The sequence below is a fragment of the Rhinoraja longicauda genome, chromosome 11, assembly GCF_053455715.1.
Source record: "Rhinoraja longicauda isolate Sanriku21f chromosome 11, sRhiLon1.1, whole genome shotgun sequence".
Lineage (NCBI taxonomy): Eukaryota > Metazoa > Chordata > Chondrichthyes > Rajiformes > Arhynchobatidae > Rhinoraja > Rhinoraja longicauda.
Window position 1 is genome coordinate 5,193,114 of NC_135963.1, and position 21,038 is coordinate 5,214,151.

Consider the following 21,038-nt stretch of genomic DNA (forward strand, 5'->3'; position numbering starts at 1 on the left):
GTCTGTCAACCAATTTTCTATCCATGTCAGTACCCTACCCCCAATACCATGTGCCCTAATTTTGCCCACTAATCTCCTATGTGGGACCTTGTCGAAGGCTTTCTGAAAGTCGAGGTACACCACATCCACTGACTCTCCCTTGTCAATTTTCCTAGTTACATCCTCAAAAAATTCCAGTAGATTTGTCAAGCATGATTTCCCCTTCGTAAATCCATGCTGACTCGGAATGATCCCGTTACTGCTATCCAAATGCTCAGCAATTTTGTCTTTTATAATTGACTCCAGCATCTTCCCCACCACTGATGTCAGACTAACTGGTCTATAATTACCCGTTTTCTCTCTCCCTCCTTTCTTAAAAAGTGGGATAACATTTCCTATCCTCCAATCCACAGGAACTGATCCTGAATCTATAGAACATTGAAAAATGATCTCCAATGCTTCCACTATTTCTAGAGCCACCTCCTTAAGTACCCTGGGATGCAGACCATCAGGCCCTGGGGATTTATCAGCCTTCAGTCCCATCAGTCTACCCAAAACCATTTCCTGCCTAATGTGGATTTCCTTCAGTTCCTCCATCACCCTAGGTTCTCCGGCCCCTAGAACATTTGGGAGATTGTGTGTATCTTCCTCAGTGAAGACAGATCCAAAGTAACGGTTTAACTCGTCTGCCATTTCTTTGTTCCCCATAATAAATTCCCCTGCTTCTGTCTTCAAGGGACCCACATTTGCCTTGACTATTTTTTTTCCTCTTCACGTACATAAAAAAACTTTTGCTATCCTCCTTTATATTATTGGCTAGTTTACCCTCGTACCTCATCTTTTCTCCCCGTATTGCCTTTTTAGTTATAGGTGCAGGAGTAGGCCATTCGGCCCTTCGAGCCAGCACCGCCATTCAATGTGATCATGGCTGATCATTCTCAATCAATACCCCGTTCCTGCTTTCTCCCCATACCCCCTGACTCCGCTATCCTTAAGAGCTCTATCTAGCTCTCTCTTGAATGTATTCAGAGAATTGGCCTCCACTGCGCTCTGAGGCAGAGAATTCCACAGATTCACAACTCTCTGACTAAAAAAGTTTTTCCTCTCATCTCTGTTCTAAATGGCCTACCCCTTATTCTTAAACTGTGGCCCCTGGTTCTGGACTCCCCCAACATTGGGAACATGTTTCCTGTCTCTAACATGTCCTTTGAGCCAACACCGCCATTCGATTTGATCATGGCTGATCATCCAAAATCAGTACCCCGTTCCTGCTTCTTACCCATATCCCTTGATTCCGTTAGCCCTAAGAGCTAAATCTAACTCATTCCGTTAGTCCTAAGAGATACATCTAACTCATTCCGTTAGCCCGAAGAGTTACATCTAACTCATTCCATTAGCCCTAAGAGATACATCTAACTCATTCCGTTAGCCCTAAGAGCAACATCTAACTCATTCCGTTAGCCCCAAAAGCTACATCTAACTCATTCCGTTAGCCTTATATCAAGCCTCTAATTGCACATACATTCTACTAGAGAGTGAAAAGAAAAAGACTGGGAAAAAAAAGTTAGTGCAAAACACAATTAGTAGAAAGTGCATAGTAGTGTAAAGGATGGTCTGTAGGATTAGGGTTGTGCAACTTCACCACTTTGCCACCACGTTCCACTTTGACCAAATTTGCGGAGACCTGTCCTAACAATTCCCTTACTTTCTCAGTGACAAATGTTGTTTGCAAAAGGCCGTAAAAACATTTCGCTGCATTAGAGGCACAGGTCGTCATGACTAGACAAGTCGGAAATTGTCACGGTGTAAACTAGATCCATGGACCGCGAGCGATTTTGAATAATAATGCAAATGTCCTTGGTTTATATATTTTTCTCTCCCTGCAGTCCACGTTCGTTGGAGATTCGACGTCACCAATATTCTCCTTGTTCACACGGGCCATCAACACCGACAACAAAGAGAAAGGCTACCAGGCCAAGACCTACGTGGACAGTTCAATGGAACGGCGATCTTTACACCTTTTAGTGGACGAGCTGCCAGGAGGTGGAAACTGGAAAGCCTGCCTCAACGCTGAGATGCCCAATCCTCACAGAGCAGTGGTAATGTGTAGCTAAATACTTCTCCGCTTGGTCAAAGACTCTACTCAAGTCCACTTTAGTATCAGCCTTGGGTATCAACCAGCATCTGCAGTTTGTTCCTTAGTTTGGTTTAGTCTGTTGCCATGTGTACCGTTCCATTGACTCCATTTGCACCTCACGCTGCCTCAGCATCGGCCACCAGCACAATCAAGGATGAGTCTCACCCCGGCCACTCCCTCTTCTCCCCTCTCCCATCGGGCAAGAGGTACAGAAGTGTGAAAACGCACACCTCCAGATTCAGGGACAGTTTCTTCCCAGCTGTTATCAGGCAACTGAACCATCCTACTACAACCAGAGAGCGGTCCTGAGATGCCATCTACCTCATTGGAGACCCTCGGACTCTCTTTAATCGGACTTTATCTTGCACCTAACATTATTCACGTCATTCCCTTATTATGTATCTGTACACTGTGAATGGCTCGACTGTAATCGTGTATTGTCTTTCTGCTGACTGGTTAGCACGCAACAAAAGCTTTTTCACTGTACCTCGGTAAATGTGCCCATAAAATAAACTAAACTAAACCACTGAGGTACAGTGAAAAGCATTTGTAACGTGCTGACCAGTCAGCGGAAGGACTGTACATGATTACAATCGAGCCGTCCACAGTGTACGGATATATGATGAAGGGGATAACATTTAGGTGCAAGTTAAAGTCCAGTAAAGTTCGATTAAAGATAGTCCGAGGGTCTCCAATGAGGTAGATAGTAGCTCAGGACCGCCCTCTAGTTGTTGATAGGGTGGTTCAGTTGCCTGATAATCTGGAGGTGTGCGTTTTCACACTTCTGTACCTCTTGCCCATTGGGAGAGGGGAGAAGAGGGAGTGGCCGGGGTGAGACTGGTCCTTGATTGTGCTGCTGGCCTTGCCGAGGCAGCGTGAGGTGTAGATGGAGTCAATGGAAGTCTAAGCCTTGTAAGGAATTAGAGGCGTTGGTGTGCTGTCTTGGCCATGGTTCCGACCATTTTATCTCGGTCCAATATTAGAACCATTGACTCATAGTGGTGTGGAGGGAGACCCACTGAGCAGCCAGCTATTCTCTGCAATGGTAGCAGACTCACTCCCTCCTCTTTCCCACAAACCTGTCCATTCATTTTCCCCTTCAGGTTTCCTTCAGCAAGCTATGAACTTGCACCCCAAAATCCCTCTGTACAACACAGAGGCCCTGCAATTTACATAGAATAGGAAATAGGTGCAGGAGTAGGCCATTCGGCCCTTTGAGCCAGCACCGCCATTCAATGTGATCACGGCTGATCATCCAAAATCAGTACCCCGTTCCTGCCTTCTCCCCATATCCCTTGACTCCGCTATCTTTAAGAGCTCTATCTAACTCTCTCTTGGAATCATCTAGTGAATTGGCCTCCACTGCCTTCTGTGGCAGAGAATTCCACGGATTCACAACTCTCTGGGTGAAAAAGATTTTCCTCATCTCAGTCTTAAATGGTGTACCCCTTATTCTTAAACTGTGACCCCTGGTTCTGGACTCCCCCAACATCGGGAACATTTTTCCTGTCCAATCCCTTAACAAATGTTATTTGTTTCTCTAAGATCCCCTCTCATGCTTCTAAATTCCAGTGAATTTACTGTATACTTTTCCTTGCATTAATCTCCCAAAAATGCAACACTTCAAATGTGTCGACTCTCTCTCTTTCTCTCTCTCCATGTTTGATCTTAGTTTCAATCTTGTGTGCCTTTAATGACATTTATCACAATACTAAGGAGGTTTGATTTCCACATCAAGTGATTGTTACATATTTTCCTACGAATGAACAACATTAACTTAAGAGGGTCCATAAAAATGGAACCCATTCTTTACCGGGGAAGCCTGTAAATTATTGCAGAAGATATTGGTGGCACGGTGGCACAGCAGTAGAGCTGCTGCCTCACAGCGTCAGAGACCCAGGTTCGATCCTGACCTTGGGCGCTGCTTGTGTGGAGTTTTGCACGTTCTCCCGGTGACCTGCGTGGGTTTTCTCCGGGTGCTCCGGTTTCCTCCCACACTCCAAAGACGTTCAGGTTTGTAGGTTAATCGGCTTCTGTAAATTGTCCCCGGTGTGCGTATGATGGAACTGATTGATGTACGGGCGATGGATGGTCGGCATGGACTCGGTGGGCCGAAGGGCCTGTTTCCACGCTGTATCCCCGAGCTGAACTAAACCACGAAGGAAATGCTTCTGAGGAAGGCGATGGAAGTTCTTTATAATGAATCATCTGTGCTAAGAAATTGAAGTTATGTTCTCGATTTTCCTCTGTGATATTTCAGGGAGCGATGAAATGGGGCAAAAACTGCCTGGATTACAAGATTACAGCCAAAGCAACTACCGGTCACTTCAAACGTCACCCAGCCGTTCAACTCAAAGCAAAATGGGACAGAATACCTCAGTCCATAAAAGACGCCGCAGAAATGTAGGCAACGTTCTCAATAGCTCACGTCTTTCATAGGACACTTAGTGCTGGAGTTACTCAGTGGGTCAGGCAGCATCTCTGGAGGACACCTAAAGGTGACTTTTCGGGTCAGGACCTTTCTTCAGACTGGGCAGCTCACAACCCAGCGGTATGAATATTGATTTCTCTGACTTCAAGTAACCCCTGCATCCCCTCTCTCTCCGTCCCTCCCCCACCACCGAGAACTAAGGGGGACCAAAAACCAGAGAGCTGTGCTGAACTACTATCTACCTCTTTGGTGACCCTCAGTCTATCCTTGATCGGGCTTTGCTGGCTTTATCTTGCACTAACCGTTATTCCCTTATCGCATATCTACACACTGTAAATGGATCGATTGTAATCACGCATTGTCTTTCTGCTGACTGGTTAGTACGCACGGTAGCGCAGCGGTAGAGTTGCTGCTTTACAGCGAATGCAGCGCCGGAGACTCAGGTTCGATCCTGACTACGGGTGCTGCACTGTAAGGAGTTTGTACGTTCTCCCCGTGACCTGCGTGGGTTTACTCCGAGATCTTCGGTTTCCTCCCACACTCCAAAGACGTACAGGTATGTAGGTTAATTGGCTGGGTAAAATGTAAAAAATTGTCCCTAGTGGGTGTAGGATAGTGTTAATGTACGGGGATCACTGGGCGGCACGGACTTGGAGGGCCGAAAAGGCCTGTTTCCGGCTGTATATATATGATGATATGATGATGATGATGCAACAAAAACCTAGTTAGTTCTCCGACTAGTTTCACAGTCCTTCTGATTAATTTACTGGTTGAGTGCCTCATTGTCACCTTTCCCTCAGCTAACAATGAACCATTTTACATTTGCTTATCATGTTCTGCTCTGATCTGTCGTTTTCACACCTTACCCTTCCATATCTCTAGACTCCCTCTCCCCTGACTCTCAGTCTGAAGAAGGGTCTCGACCTGAAACGTCACCCGTTCCTCTTCTCCAGAGATGCTGCCTGATCCGTTGAGTTACTCCAGCTTTTTGGGTTTATCTTCCCTTCTTCAGACTGATCGTAGTAGGGGGGGGGGAAAGCAGGGGGGGGGGAGAGGGGGGGACAGGACAAAGCGAGCGATAGGTGGAAAAAAGACACCAAGTGCCAGAGCAATTCAGCAGGTCAGGCAGCATCTCTGGAGAACACGGATAGGTGACGTTTCGAGTCAGAACACTTCTTCAGACCACCTGACCCACAGAGTTACTCCAGCACTCCATGTCTTTTTTTTGTGAACCAGCATCTGCTATTCTTTATTTCTACTCTAAGTGATAGGTGGATACAGATGAGGGGGGGGGGGGGGTAATTGAGGGGGGTTAATGGGTGGACAAAGGCTAGGGGTGGAAAGGAGAGAAGTCGGATGAGGAGGGAAGCAAAGTTAAAGAGGAGGGAAAATGAGAGCAAAGGGAGGCCAGGAGACAATGTCAGATAAGGGTAGAAGAGAGAATGAAAGAAGAATAAAATGGAGACAAGAGGAACGCAAGGAGACAAAGGACCCAGTGTGGGGGGGGGGGGGGACAGCCGAGAGGGAGAACAGAGGAGGACCCGGCGTGGGGGAACCATAGATGGAATGTATTCAGAATGGTTTGTGTAAAATGGGATACAAACTTTGCCGGCGCCCTTTATGTGGCAACTCTTTGCATACCTTGGGTACGCAATATCTCTGTGACTTGGCACATGTGGCAATAAAGCATCACTCATTCATTCATTCATTCAAAGGAGTGTCAGATAAGTGGAGAAGAGGAGAGTCAAGAGTCAAGATTGTTTTATTGTCGTGTGGCCCCCAGATAGAACAATGACATTCTTACTTGCAGCAGCACAACAGAACATGTAAACATAGTGCACTGTAAACAATATGATAAATGAGAGAGAGAAAAACAAGTTCAGTGTGTGCATATATACACATACTCACAAATACACATAAATATAGATTATATATATATGTGTGTGTGTGTGTGTGTGTGTGTGTGTGTGTGTGTGTGTGTGTGTGTGTGTGTGTGTGTGTGTGTGTGTGTGTGTGTGTGAGTGTGTGTGTGTGTGTGTGTGTGTGTGTGTGTGGGTGTGTGTGTGTGTATATGTGTATATATATATATGTGTGTGTGTGTGTGTGTGTGTGTGTGATTTTTTTTAGATTTAGATTTTTTTTCCGATTTTGTTTCCGATTTAGACATGTACACCTACTCCTGCACCTATTGTGTGTGTGTGTGTATATATGTATGTGTGTGTATATGTGTGTGTGTGTGTGTGTGTGTGTGTGTGTGTGTGTGTGTGTGTGTGTGTGTGTGTGTGTGTGTGTGTGTGTGTGTGTGTGTGTGTGTATGTATATATGTATATGTGTGTGTATATATATATATGTGTGTGTGCATATATGTATATGTGTGTGTGTATATATGTGTATATATATATGTGTGTATATATATATGTGTGTGTGTGTGTATATATATGTATATGTGTGTGTATATATATGTGTGTGTGTGCGTGTGTGTGTATATATATATATATATATGTATATGTGTGTGTATATATGTGTGTATATATATATATGTGTGTGTGTGTATATATGTATATGTGTGTGTATATATGTGTATATATATATATATGTGTATATATATGTGTGTGTGTGTGTGTGTGTGTGTGTGTGTGTATATATATGTATATGTGTGTGTATATATATATGTGTGTATATATATATATATATGTGTGTGTGTATATACACATATATATATATATATACACGCACACGTACATACGTACACAAAAAACAAGCAAACAAATAAAAGTTGTAGAAACATAGAAATATGGAAAATAGGTGCAGGAGTAGGCCATTTGGCCTTTCGAACCAACACCGCCATTCAATATGATCACGGCTGATCATCTAGAATCAGTACCCCGTTCCTGCTTTTTCCCCATATCCCTTGATTCCGTTAGCACTAAGAGCTAAATGTAACTCTCTGTTGAAAACTGGTGAAAGAGGAGTGAAATGTAACACCTGAGGGAGGGGTGTGGGTGTGAGGGGGATGGGGAGAGGGAGGGCGGAGGGGTAGTGGGGGCATGGGTACGCTGGGGAGATGGGGGAGGGTGGTGGGGTAGTGGGGGCATGGGTAGGCTGGGGAGATGGGGGAGGGCGGTGGGGTAGTGGGGGCATGGGTACGCTGGGGGGTTTGGGGAGGGCCATTGGTAGCCATATCTACATCTTGTATTGAATGTGTGAAGAGGACAATTAATTCCCACCCGTTCCATTGCAGGATTTCTGATAACCTGGCGGGTTTGGCCTTCATGCTGGGATTCTCTGAAAGACACTTCAAGAGTCCGTCTCATCAACTGTCCGTGATGGCCGCCGCCACCTCTCAGCGAACCCTTGACATTCTGGTGAAAACGCCAAAGGTACTTCTCACATCCTCTCCTCGAACCTGATTGCAAGTCGAATCGTTAGTCAGGAAGGCAAATGCAATGCTGGCATTTATTGCGGGAGGGCTGGAATACCTCTAGAACACTATAATGCTGAGGCTCTACAAGACACTGGTCGGACCGCATTTGGAGCATCGTGAGCAGTTTTGGGCCCCATATCTGAGGAAGGATGTGCAGCTCGGTTCAAGAACCTGAAGGATGGAGGAAAGTAGCTAGGGTTGCCAACTGTCCCGTATTAGGCGGGACATCCCGTGTTTTGGGCTAAATTGGTTTGTCCCAAATGGGACCGCCCTTGTCCCGTATTAGGCCCGGGTGGGGGCTGGGGGGGGGGGGGCTATAGGCCCGGACACTGTAGGCCCCGACAATGTAAGCCCCAACGCTGTAGGCCCCGACAATGTAGGCCCCAACGCTGTAGGCCCCGACAATGTAGGCCCCAACGCTGTAGGTCCTGACAGTTTAGGTCCCAACACTCTAGATTTCCGACAGTTTAGCTCCGGACAGTCTAGGTCCGGAGGCCCGGGCGCCGCCTAACGGAGGTTGTGTGGCCGCCATTGGTGGAGCGGGAGCACGTGGCCACTGGCTGGGTGAGGCGGGGCGGTGACATCACCTTGTCCCATATTTGGGAGTGAGATAGTTGGCACTCCTAAAAGTAGCTGTTCTTGGACTTGGTGGTGGGGGACTTCAGAATTATCTGTGCTATCTCTTATGCTCCGTAAGATTGTTACGGAATAATGCAGAAGTTGCAGGATCAATTCATCCCAAAGAGGAGGAAAGATTCTTAGGGGAGTAAGAGGCACCCGTGGCTGACAAGGGAAGTCAAGGACAGCATAAAAATAAAAGAGAAGAAATATAACATAGCAAAGAAGAGTGGGAAGACAGAGGATTGGGACTCTTTTAAAGAGCAACAGAAGATAACTAAAAAGGCAATACGGGGAGAAAAGATGAGGAACGAGGGTAAACTAGCCAATAATATAAAGGAGGATAGTAAAAGCTTCTTTAGGTATGTGAAGAGGAAAAAATTGTTAAGGCAAATGTGGGTCCCTTGAAGACAGAAGCAGGGGAATTTATTATGAGGATCAAGGAAATGGCAGACGAGTTGAACTGGTACTTTGGATCTGTCTTCACTGAGGAAGATACATACAATCTCGCAGATGTTCTAGTGACCAGAGATCCTAGGGTGACGGAGGAACTGAAGGAAATCCACATTAGGCAGGAAATGGTGTTGGGTAGACTGATGGGACTGAAGGCTGATAAATCCCCAGGGCCTGATGGTCTGCATCCCAGAGTACTTAAGGAGGTGGCGCTAGAAACTGTGGACGCATTGATGATCATTTTCCAATGTTCTATAGATTCAGGATCAGTTCCTGTGGATTGGAGGATAGCAAATGTTGTCTCACTTTTTAAGAAAGGAGGGAGAGAGAAAACGGGAAATTATAGACCAGTTAGTCTGACATCAGTGGTGGGGAAGATGCTGGGATGTGCTGGCTCTGGAGAGGGTCCAGAGGAGGTTTACCAGAATGATCCCAGGGTGAGTGGGTTAACATATGATGAGCGTTTGTCGGCACTGGGCCTGTACTCGCTGGAGTTTAGACAGATGAGGGAGGACCTCATTGAAACTCACCGAATAGTGAAAGGCCTGGATAGAGTGGGTGTGGAGAGGATGTTTCCACAAGTGGGAGAGTCCAGGACCAGAGGGCACAGCCTCAGAATAAAAGGACGTTCCTTTAGGAAGATGAGGAGGAATTTCTTTAGTCAGAGAGTGGTAAATCTGTGGAAGGCCGTCAGTGGATTTTATTTAAGGCAGAGGTAGATAGGTTCTTGATTAGTACGGGTGTCAGGGGTTATGGGGAGAAGGCAGGAGAATGGGGTTAAGAGGGGAAAATACGTCAGCCGTGGCAGATTAGACCTGATGGGCCAAATGGCCTAATTCTGCTCCTATCACTTATGAACTTATGACCTTATGTAAGGGAATCTAGAACCACTTAATTACTTAGTGCCAATCCTGATTGGGGAACTGTGCCATGTACTACCTGCCCTATGTTTAAGGTGAGGGGGGAAAAGATTTAATAGGAACCTGAGGGATACCTTTCTCGCACAAAGGGTGGTGGGTGTATGAAGCGAGCTGAGGAGGTAGTTGTGGCAGGTACGATCACAACATTGAAGAGACATTTGGACAGGTACATAGATAGGACAGGTTTTGGAGGGATGTGGGCCAAAGGTGGGCAGGTGGGACCAGTGTAGATGGGACATGTTGACTGGAGGGCTGAACACAATACTCTAAATGCGGCCTCACCAACGTCTTATATAACTGCAACATGACCTCCCAACTTTGATCATCAATGAGTGATGAAGGCCTATGTGCCGAAAGCCTTTTTGACCACCCTGTCCAGCTGCGATGCCACTTCCAAGGAACTATGTACCTGCGCTCCTAGATCCCCCTAGAATAATGGAGAAGGGTGGCACGGTGGCGCAGCGGTAGAGTTGCTGCCTTACAGCGAATGCAGCGCCGGAGACTCAGGTTCGATCCCGGCTACGGGCGCCGCCTGTACGGAGTTTGTACGTTCTCCCCGTGACCTGCGTGGGTTTTCTCCGAGATCTTCGGTTTCCTCCCACACTCCAAAGACGTACAGGTACGTAGGTTAATTGACTGGGTAAATGTAAAAATTGTCCCTAGTGTGTGTGGGATAGTGTTAATGTGCGGGGATCGCTGGGCGGAGCGGACTCGGTGGGCCGAAGAGCCTGTTTCCACGCTGTAACACTAAATCTAAATCTAAATCTAAAAAGTCGAACAGGTTTGTAGGTTAATTGGCTTGGGTTTGTTCACTTGGTATGAGTGTAAATTATCCCTAGTGTGCGGGGATCGCTGGTCGGTGCGGACTCAGTGGGCCGAAGGGCCTGTTTCCGCGCTGTATCTCTAAACTAAACTAAACTTCAGTAAGTGGGTGAATGAGGTTGCTCTCAGGACCAGCACAGACTCACTCCTTCTGCACTGTCTGAATGAAGATACACCTATGCTCATTGCTCCAAGTGTGGTTACAAAATGGTGCCCGTTCATTTCCACTCAGCATATATTCAGCCGACAAGCTCTCCGCATTCCTGCGCCCCTCCCCTTTGACATCACCTCACCATCGGTACAACGAAGAGGGCTGCAAGTCCTTGCTGATTTACCTGCCATGGTCTCAACAGCGTTCACAGGTACGCCACTCTCGTTTGCCCTGCTTCTGAGTAAGTGATTACGTTTACGCTTATTGGCCTAGTATGTGCACGCACAAGGAATGCGTCCTGGTGCTCCGCTCGCAAGTAACAACACGGACGTACAGTAAACAAATTAATAATAAAACATAAAACATTAAAACATTAACAATAAAACATTATCGTTTAAACATGTGAATGAAATGAAATACCAGAGCAAAAGGAGGCGTCAGACTTTTGTTTATTGAGCAGGGCGTTGGTCTACTCAACAACCAATTGAGTTGGTCTAAGCCCAACGTCTCTTAGTCCAAGGAGCCGCGGACTATTTTTAATGTTGGGGGAGTCCAGAGCCAGGGGCCACAGTTTAAGAATAAGGGGTAGGCCATTTAGAACTGAGATGAGGAAAAACCTTTTCAGTCAGAGAGTTGTGAATCTGTGGAATTCTCTGCCTCAGAAGGCAGTGGAGGCCAATTCTCTGAATGCATTCAAGAGAGAGCTGGATAGAGCTCTTAAGGATAGCGGAGTCAGGGGGTATGGGGAGAAGGCAGGAACGGGGTACTGATTGAGAATGATCAGCCATGATCACATTGAATGGTGGTGCAGGCTGGAAGGGCCGAATGGCCTCCTCCTGCACCTATTGTCTATTGTCTATTGTAATCGGACTCCACCTGACTCTACCTTGCACCAAACCCTATTCCCTTCATCCTGTATCTGTACACTGTGGACGGCTCGATTGTAATCACGTACGGTCTTCCCGCTGACTGGATAGCGCGCAACAAAAAGCTTTTCATTGGACCTCATTGCACGTGACAACAATATACGAAACAAAGCTCTGATGAGGGCGGCACGGTAGCGCAGCGGTCGAGTTGCTGCTTTACAGCGAATGCAGCACCGGAGACTCAGGTTCGATCCTGACTACGGGTGCTGCACTGTAAGGAGTTTGTACGTTCTCCCCCGTGACCTGCGTGGGTTTTCTCCGAGATCTTCGGTTTCCTCCCACACTCCAAAGACGTACAGGTATGTAGGTTAATTGGCTGGGTAAATGTAAAAATTGTCCCTAGTGGGTGTAGGATAGTGTTAATGTGCGGGGATCGCTGGGCGGCACGGACTTGGAGGGCCGAAAAGGCCTGTTTCCGGCTGTATATATATGATATGATATGATATGATAGACGCAAAATGCTGGAGTAACCCAGCGGGACGGGCAGCATCTCTGGAGAGAAGCAATGGGTGACGTTTCGGGTCGGGACCCTTCTTCAGACTGAGAGTCAGGGGTAGGGAAAATAGGAGATACAACAAGAATGCAAGGTGTGAAAACGACAGATCAAAGCAGTCCTGACCTACCATCCACCTCGTTGGAGAGCCTCAGGCTATTTTTAATCGGACTTTACTGGACTGTACACTGCACTAAACGTTATTCCCTTTATCCTGTATCTGTCCACTGTGGACGGCTCGATTGTAATCATGTGTTGTCTTTCCTCTGACTGGATGGCACAAAACAAAAAGCTTTTCACTGTACCTCGGTACACGTGACAATAACAAATTCAATGACCGCCGCACGGTGGCGAGGGGATAAAGTTGCTGTCTTACAGCGCCGGAGACCCGGGTTTGATCGAAGGTTGTACCGAGTTTGTACCTTCTCCCTGTGACCTGCGCGGGTTTTCTCCGGGTGCTCCGGTTTTCCTCCCACACTCCAAAGACGCACAGGTTTGTAGGTTAATTGGCTTTGTTAAAAATTGTAAATTGCCCCCAGTGTGTGTAGATTGGAGTTAGTGTGCGGGGATCTCTGGTCGGTGTGGACCTGGTGGGACGAAGGGCCTGTTTCTGCGCTGTATCTCTAAACTAAACTAAACTAAACTAAACTAAACTAAACTAAACTAAACTAAACTAAACTGTGTGTGTGTATAGGATAGTGTTAGTGTGCGGGGATCGCTGGTCGGCGCGGACCCGGCGGGCCGAAGGGCCTGTTTCCGCGCTGAATCCCTAAACGATGACTCCCCTTCAACCTGAGGCCATTGACTAACTAATTGGTACTTGGTTTTCCTCGCGCTAACTGTTGCCATCTCTATGCACAGCTGAATGCACGGTCGTTCAGGACACGTTCAGTCCGTTTAGCGAGAACAGCTTTAGGTATCAAATGCCTGAGAACTGTGGCCACGTTTTGGTCCAAGACTGCACCTCCGATCAGAAGTTCCTGGCACTGATAAAACGGAATGGGGAATCGCTGACTGTGCAACTAATTCTCCCCTTCAGGTGAGGACGAGCCTGTTGTGGTATTGCAAGGACTACTTTGTTGTATCGCAAGGACTATTTTGTTTGCCCTTGTAGTAACATGATACAAAGCTGGGTGGTAGTGTGAACTGTGAGGAAGATGCGATGAGGTTGCAGGGTGACTTGGACAGGTTGTGTGAGTGGGCGGATGCTTGGCAGATGCAGTTTAATGTGGATAAGTGTGAAGTTATCCACTTTGGTGGTCAGAATAGGAAGGCAGAGTATTATCTGAATGGCGTCAAGTTAGGAAAAGGGGACGTACAACGAGATCTGGGTGTCCGAATGCATCAGTCACTGAAAGGAAGCATGCAGGTACAGCAGGCAGTGAAGAAAGCCAATGGAATGTTGGCCTTCATAACAAGAGGAGTTGAGTATAGGAGCAAAGAGGTCCTTCTGCAGTTGTACAGGGCCCTAGTGAGACTGTACCTGGAGTACTGTCTGCAGTTTTGGTCTCCAAATTTGAGGAAGGATATTCTTGCTATTGAGGGCGTGCAACATAGGTTTACTAGGTTAATTATCGAAATGGCGGGACTGTCATATGTTGAAAGACTGGAGCGACTAGGCTTGTATACACTGGAATTTGGAAGGATGAGAGGAGATCTTATCGAAGATTATTAAGGGGTTGGACATGTTAGAGGCAGGAAACATGTTCCCAATGTTGGGGGAGTCCAGACCAAGGGGCCACAGTTTAAGAATAAGGGGTAGGCCATTTAGAACTGAGATGAGGAAAAACTTTTTCAGTCAGATAGTTGTGAATCAGTGGAATTCTCTGCCTCAGAAGGCAGTGGAGGCCAATTCTCTGAATGCATTCAAGAGAGAGCTAGATAGAGCTCTTAAAGATAGCGGAGTCAGGGGGGTATGGGGAGAAGGCAGGAATGGGGTACTGATTGAGAATGATCAGCCATGATCACATTGAATGGCGGTGCTGGCTCGAAGGGCCGAATGACCTCCTCCTGCACCTATTGTCTATTGTCTATTGTCTAAAGCGTTCAGCACACGAGACATCGAAACATAGAAAATAGGTGCAGGAGGAGGCCATTTGGCCCTTCGAGCCAGCACCCCCATAAATTGTGATCATGGCTGATCATCCACAATCAGTAACCCGTGCCTGCCTTCTCCCCATATCCCTTGATTCCACTAGCCCATAGAGCTCTATCTAACTCTCTTTTAAATTCGACCGTGGTATAAAATCATGAAAGGAACGGATCGGATAGATGCGCAGAGTCTCTTGCCCAGAGTAGGGGAATCGAGGACCAGAGGACATAGGTGTAAGGTGAAGGGGATAAGATTTCTTGATTAGCACCGGAGTTATGGGCAGAACGCAGGAGAATGGGGTTGGGGTTGGGGTGGGGGGGGGGAGGGACGAGAGAGATAGATCAGCCATGATTGACTGGTGGAGTAGACTTGATGGGCCGAAAGGCCTAATTCTGCTCCTCTCACCTATGATCTTACAAAGATTTAATAGGAATCTGAGGAGTAGCTTTTTCACCCACAGAGGCTGGTGGGTGTATGGAACGAGCTGCCAGAGGAGGTAGTTAAGGCTGGGACTATCCCAACGTTTATGAAACAGTTGGACAGGTACATAGTTGGATAGGACGGATATGGACTAAACGCAGGCAGGTGGGACTAGTGTAGCTGGGACATTGTTGGCCGGTGTGGGCAAGTTGGGCCGAAGGGCCTGTTTCCGCACTGTATCACTCTATGTCTCTATGACTCTATGACTGTGTGGCTGGCCGGTACTTTTGATAACACGTTGTTTTTTCTTGTTTGATGAAGTGAAATAGTGATGGAGTCGACGTCCATGGGATCTCCCCAGCTGACAGTCAATGGCAGCAAGGTGTCGATGGCAAGCCTTCCTATCACAGGCTTACGTGAGTAACTCAATGATGCTGAGGTCAGAACTGCAGATGCTTGTCTGAAGTTGGGTCTCAGCCCGAAACGTCACCCATTCCATCTCTCCAGAGATGCTGCCAGTATCCCAGCTACACTGGTCCCACCTGCCTGAGTTTGGCCCTTATCCCTCCAAACATGTCCTATCCATGTACCCGTCTTGAGTCTGAAGAAGGGTCTCGACCCGAAACGTCACCCATTCCATCTCTCCAGAGATGCTCCGTGACCCGCTACTGAGTTACTCCAGAATTTTGTGTCCATCGAGGTTTATTTGTCACTTATACAACTGTGCAGTGAAATTCTTTTCGCCCGCCATTATTGCCCCCATTATTCAGTCCAAAGTCCGGTCAATGAACTGTACTGGAGCAGTTCCCATGGTCCATCATGACATCCCTCCCCCTCCCCATCCCCCTCCCCCTCCCCCCTCCCCCCTCCCCTTGTCCAGTCCTTTTATAATTGGCATCCCTCCCCTCCCCTCCCCCACCCCTCTCCCCTCACCTCACCTCCCTCCCCCTCTCCTCTCCTCTCCTCTCCTCTCCTCTCCTCTCCTCTCCTCTCCTCTCCTCTCCTCTCCTCTCCTCTCCTCTCCTCTCCTCTCCTCTCCTCTCCTCTCCTCTCCTCTCCTCTCCTCTCCTCTCCCCTCCCTTCCCCTCCCCTCCCCTCCCCTCCCCTCCCCTCTCCTCTCCTCTCCTCTCCTCTCCTCTCCTCTCCTCTCCTCTCCTCTCCTCTCTTCTCCTCTCCCCTCCCCTCCCCTCCCCTCCCCTCCTCCCCTCTCCTCTCCTCTCCTCTCTTCTCCTCTCCTCTCCCCTCCCCTCCCCTCCTCTCCTCTCCCCTCACCTTGTCCAGTCCTTTTATAATTTTATACGTCTCTATAAGATCCCCTCTCATCCTTCTAAATTCCAGCGAATACAAGCCCAGTCTTTCCAATCTTTCCCCATATGACAGTCCCGCCATCCCGGGGATTAACCTGGTGAACCTACGCTGGGCTGCCTCAATAGCAAGGACGTCCTTCCTCAAATTGGGAGACCAAAACTGCACACGATCAAAGATAGTTAGCAATAATCACTGTTTCAATGGCAAATGAGGTAGCATTCATATCCCTCCATACCCTGCACTTCCATGTGCCTATCCTGGAGCCTCTTAAATGCCACAATTGTCTCTGCCTCGTTCCAGGCACTCAGCAGCCTCTGTGTGTAAAAACAAAACATGCCCCTCACATCCCCTTTAAACGTTGCTCCTCTTATCTTAAAGTTCTAGTACTTGATAGTTCCATGCTGGTTAAATGGCTCTGACTGTCTGCCCTATCTGTGCCTCTCATCGTTTGGTACACTTTCATTAGATGTGTTGATCTCATTATTTCCAGGGTCGGTGTCCATTGAGTGGAATGCTGATGGGTTGAAGATAACAGCTCCGGAACTTGGTCTGCAAACACTCTTCTTCGATGGCAAAATGATTAAGGTGTCAAATATCTCCTGGTCTTACCTCGTTTCATGGATAAGCACAAATTGGAAGATTTAAACATAATTACTTAAACCATTTTAGTTTAGTTTAGTTTAGTTTAGTTAATGAAAGGACTGGACAAGCTAGATGCAGGACAAATGTTTCCAACGTTGGGGGAGTCCAGAAACAGGGGCCACACAGTCTTAGAATAAAGGGGAGGCCATTTAAAACTGAGATGAGAAAAAATGTTTTCACCCAGAGAGTTGTGGAATTTGTGGAATTCTCTGCCACAGAAGGCAGTGGAGGCCAATTCACTGGGTGAATTTAAAAGAGAGTTAGATAGAGCTCTAGGGGCTAGCGGAATCAAGGGATATGGGGAGAAGGCAGGCACGGGTTACTGGTTGTGGATGATCAGCCATGATCACAATGAATGGCGGTGCTGGCTCCTGCACCTATTTTCTATGTTTAGAGATAAGGCGTGGAAACAGGCCCTTCGGCCCACCGTGCCCGCACCGCCCAGCGATCCCCGCACATTAAAACTATCCTACGCAGACTAGGGTCAATTACATTTATACCGAGCCAACTAATCTACAAACCTGTACGTCTTTGGAGTGTGGGAGGAAACCGAAGATCTCCTAGAAAACCCGCGCAGGTCATGGGGAGAACGTACAAACTCCGTACAGACAGCGCCCGTAGTTGCGATCAAACCCACGTCACTTGCGCTGAAAGCACTGTGGGGCGGCAACTCTACCGCTGCGCCACCGTGCCGCCCATGGTGTTAAAAAGACTAATATGGTCATCCATCTACACCATACTGCCTCGGCAAGGCCAGCAGCATAATCAGGGACCAGTCTCACTCAGGCCACTCCCTCTTCTCCCCTCTCCCATCGGGCAAGAGGTACAGAAGTGTGAAAACGCACACCTCCAGATTCAGGGCACGGTTTCTTCCCAGCTGTTATCAGGCAACTGGACCATCCGACCACGAGCTAAAGTGTAGTCCAGACCTCCCACCTACCCCTCCGCCTTAAAAATATTCATTGACGGCCTTCACAGCCAACTGTGGCAAAGAATTCCACAGACTCTGACGAAAGAATGAAGGATGGGAAAGATTTAGACGGGGAACAAAGACACGAGGCAATAGGAGAAACAAGAACCTGAGGATATAGGTTTTAGGTGAGAGGGGAATGATTTAATAGGGACCTGTGCAGGGATCTATTTCACACAGAGGGTGGTGGGTATATGGACGAACTGTTGGGCATATGGACGAACCATTATACTTTAGTTTAGTTTAGAGATAAGGCATGGAAACAGGCCCTTCTTCCCACCAAATCCGCGCCGACCAGCGATCCCCGCACATTAACACTGTCCTGCACAGACTAGGGACAATTTACATTTATACCGAGCCAATTAACCTACAAACCTTCACGTCTTTGGAGTGTGGGAGGAAACCGAAGATCACGGAGAAAACCCTCGCATGGGAATAACCATGGTGGGCATATGGACGAACCATTTTAGGAGGTAGTTGAGGAAGGGAAATAATAACATTTAAAAGGCACCTGGATAGGTACATAGGATAGGAAAGGTTTCGAGGGAAGATAGACACAAAAAGCTGGAGTAACTCAGTGGCTCTTAAGGATAGCGGAGTCAGGGGGTATGGGGAGAAGGCAGGAACGGGGTACTGATTGAGAATGATCAGCCATGATCACATTGAATGGTGGTGCTGGCTCGAAGAGCCGAATGGCCTACTGCACCTATTGTCTATTGTCTATTGTCTATTGGCTCAGACAGCATTTCTGGAGAAAAGGGGTGAGTCGAGTCGGGTCGAGACCCTCTCAGTCTGAAGAAGGGCCTTGACCCGAAACGTCACTTATTTCTTTCCTCCAGAGATGCTGTCTGACCCGCTGAGTTACTCCAGATTTTTGTGTCCATCTTCGGGGTTTAAACCAGCATCTGCAGTTCCTCCCCAAATAAGGTTTACAGGGATATGGACCAAATGCAGAGAAATGGGACTAGCCTAGCGCACAGATAAGTTGGGCCAAAGGGCCTGTTCCTGTGCTGTATGACTTTATGGCTGTAAGCATTTAGACAAACGCTTGGGTCACCAGTACATGAAGGATATGGACCATATACGGGTAAATGAGACCCATGTAGATAGGTCCACATGGATAGACACAAAATGCTGGAGTAACTCAGCAGGTCAGGCAGCATCTCTGGAGAGAAGGAATGGGTGACGTTTCGGGTCGAGACTCTCCTTCACACTGATGTCAGGGGAGAGAGAATATAAGAAAATAACTGCAGATGCTGGTACAAATCGAAGGTATTTATTCACAAAATGCTGGAGTAACTCAGCAGGTCAGGCAGCATCTCAGGAGAGAAGGAATGGGTGACGTTTCGGGTCGAGACCCTTCTTCAGACTGATGTCAGGGGGGCGGGACAAAGGAAGGATATAGGTGGAGACAGGAAGATAGAGGGAGATCTGGGAAGGAGGAGGGGAAGAGAGGGACAGAGGAACTATCTAAAGTTGGAGAAGTCGATGTTCATACCACTGGGCTGCAAGCTGCCCAGGCGAAATATGAGGTGCTGATCCTCCAATTTCCGGTGAGCCTCACTATGGCACTGGAGGAGGCCCATGACAGAAAGGTCAGACTGGGAATGGGAGGGGGAGTTGAAGTGCTTGGCCACCGGGAGATCAGTTTGGCCAACGCGGACCGAGCGCAGGTATTGAGCGAAGCGATCGCCGAGCCTGTGTTTGGTCTCGCCGATGTAAATAAGCTGACATCTGGAGCAGCGGATGCAATAGATGAGGTTGGAGGAGGTGCAGGTGAACCTCTGTCTCACCTGGAAAGACTGTTTGGGTCCTTGGGTGGAGTTGAGGGGGGAGGTAAAGGGACAGGTGTTGCATCTCGTGCGGTTGCAGGGGAAAGTGCCCGGGGTTGGGGTGGTTTGGGTAGGAAGGGACGAGTGGACCAGGGAGTTACGGAGGGAACGGTCTCTGCGGAACGCAGGAGGGGTGGAGATGGGAAGATAAGGCCAGGGGTGGGGTCCCGTTGTCCCGATACATAGATAAGGAAGTGTAAGGTGTGAAACCAGGACAAAGGAGATCAAGGAAATTGTTAGCTGGGAGAAGGTAACCACAAAGCAAACAGAGATAAAATGTCGTCGGAGACAGTCAGACTGGTGGGAGAACTGGGAAGGGGGAGGGACGGAGAGAGAGGGAAAGCAAGGGTTACTTGAAGTTAGAGAAGTCAATGTTCATACCGCTGGGCTGTAAGCTGCCCAAGCCAAATATGAGGTGCTGTTCCTCCAATTTGCGCTGGGCCTCACTCTGACAATGGAGGAGGCCCAGGACAGAAAGGTCAGTGTGGGAGTGGGAGGGGGGAGTTAAAGTGCTGAGCCACCGGGAGATCAGGAAGGTTTAGGCGGGCTGAGTGGACGTGTTGGGGCCGAAGGGGCTTGCTTCCTCGCTGTGTAACTCCTGGGCCGGCGCGTGCAAGAAACGGAGCGAGATGCAACAGCTTGACTGAGTTTTTCTCGTCGTTCTCTCGGCTCACCCAGGTCACCCAGATGCCGTGGATGGTCGGGACAACGTGTGGATTGTGCGGCCAAGGCAAGGCCCAACAGAGCAACGAATACCAGCTGCCAAACCGCCAGAGAACCAAAGAGGTTCTCCGATTCGCACACTCGTGGTTAATGTCAGGAGGAAGCTGCAAAAGACAGTAAGGAGCTCACTTACGTCGCGCCCAGTTCTGGTGCTGGATTAGAGTCATAGAGTCACAGAGTGATACAGTATGGAACCCAAGCCCTCGGCCCAACTCGCCCACACCGGCCAACAATGTCCCAGCTACCCTAGTTCCACTTGTCTGCGCTTGGTCCATAACCCTCCAAACAATAGACAATAGACAATTGGAGTAATCCATTCGGCCCTTCGAGCCAGCACCGCCATTCACCGTGATCATGGCTGATCATCCACAATCAGTACCCCGTTCCTGCCTCATCCCCATAATCCCTTGACTCCGCTATCATTAAGAGCTCTATCTAGCTCCCTCTTGAAGCATCCAGAGAATTGGCCTCCACTGCTTTCTGAGGACGGAGAGTTCCCACAGCTTCACAACTCTCTGAGTGAAAAAGTTTTTCCTCATCTCCGTTCTAAATGGCCTGCCCCTTATTCTTAAACTGTGGCCCCTGGGTTCGGGACTCCCCAACATTGGGAACATGTTTCCTGCCTCTAACGTGTCCAACCCCTTAATAATCTTATATGTTTCAAACTTATCCTATCCATGTACCTGTCCAACTGTTT

At 48.1% G+C, this 21,038-nt stretch overlaps 1 protein-coding gene across 3 annotated transcripts in view; it reads left to right on the top strand.

The window, feature by feature from the left end:
* LOC144598244 (vitellogenin-like) overlaps positions 1 to 20,476 on the top strand; it is an 89,102-nt gene extending 68,626 nt beyond the window's left edge. For all 3 annotated transcript variants that reach the window (XM_078408146.1, XM_078408147.1, XM_078408148.1), the window contains 8 exons: positions 1,866 to 2,078; positions 4,377 to 4,519; positions 7,789 to 7,927; positions 11,017 to 11,146; positions 13,216 to 13,393; positions 15,188 to 15,282; positions 16,665 to 16,759; positions 20,297 to 20,476. In XM_078408146.1, the coding sequence (XP_078264272.1) occupies positions 1,866 to 2,078; positions 4,377 to 4,519; positions 7,789 to 7,927; positions 11,017 to 11,146; positions 13,216 to 13,393; positions 15,188 to 15,282; positions 16,665 to 16,759; positions 20,297 to 20,461 (1,158 nt within the window). In that variant the 3' untranslated portion in view covers positions 20,462 to 20,476. The remainder of the gene's footprint in view (positions 1 to 1,865; positions 2,079 to 4,376; positions 4,520 to 7,788; positions 7,928 to 11,016; positions 11,147 to 13,215; positions 13,394 to 15,187; positions 15,283 to 16,664; positions 16,760 to 20,296) is intronic.
* The last annotated feature ends 562 nt before the right edge of the window (positions 20,477 to 21,038 follow it).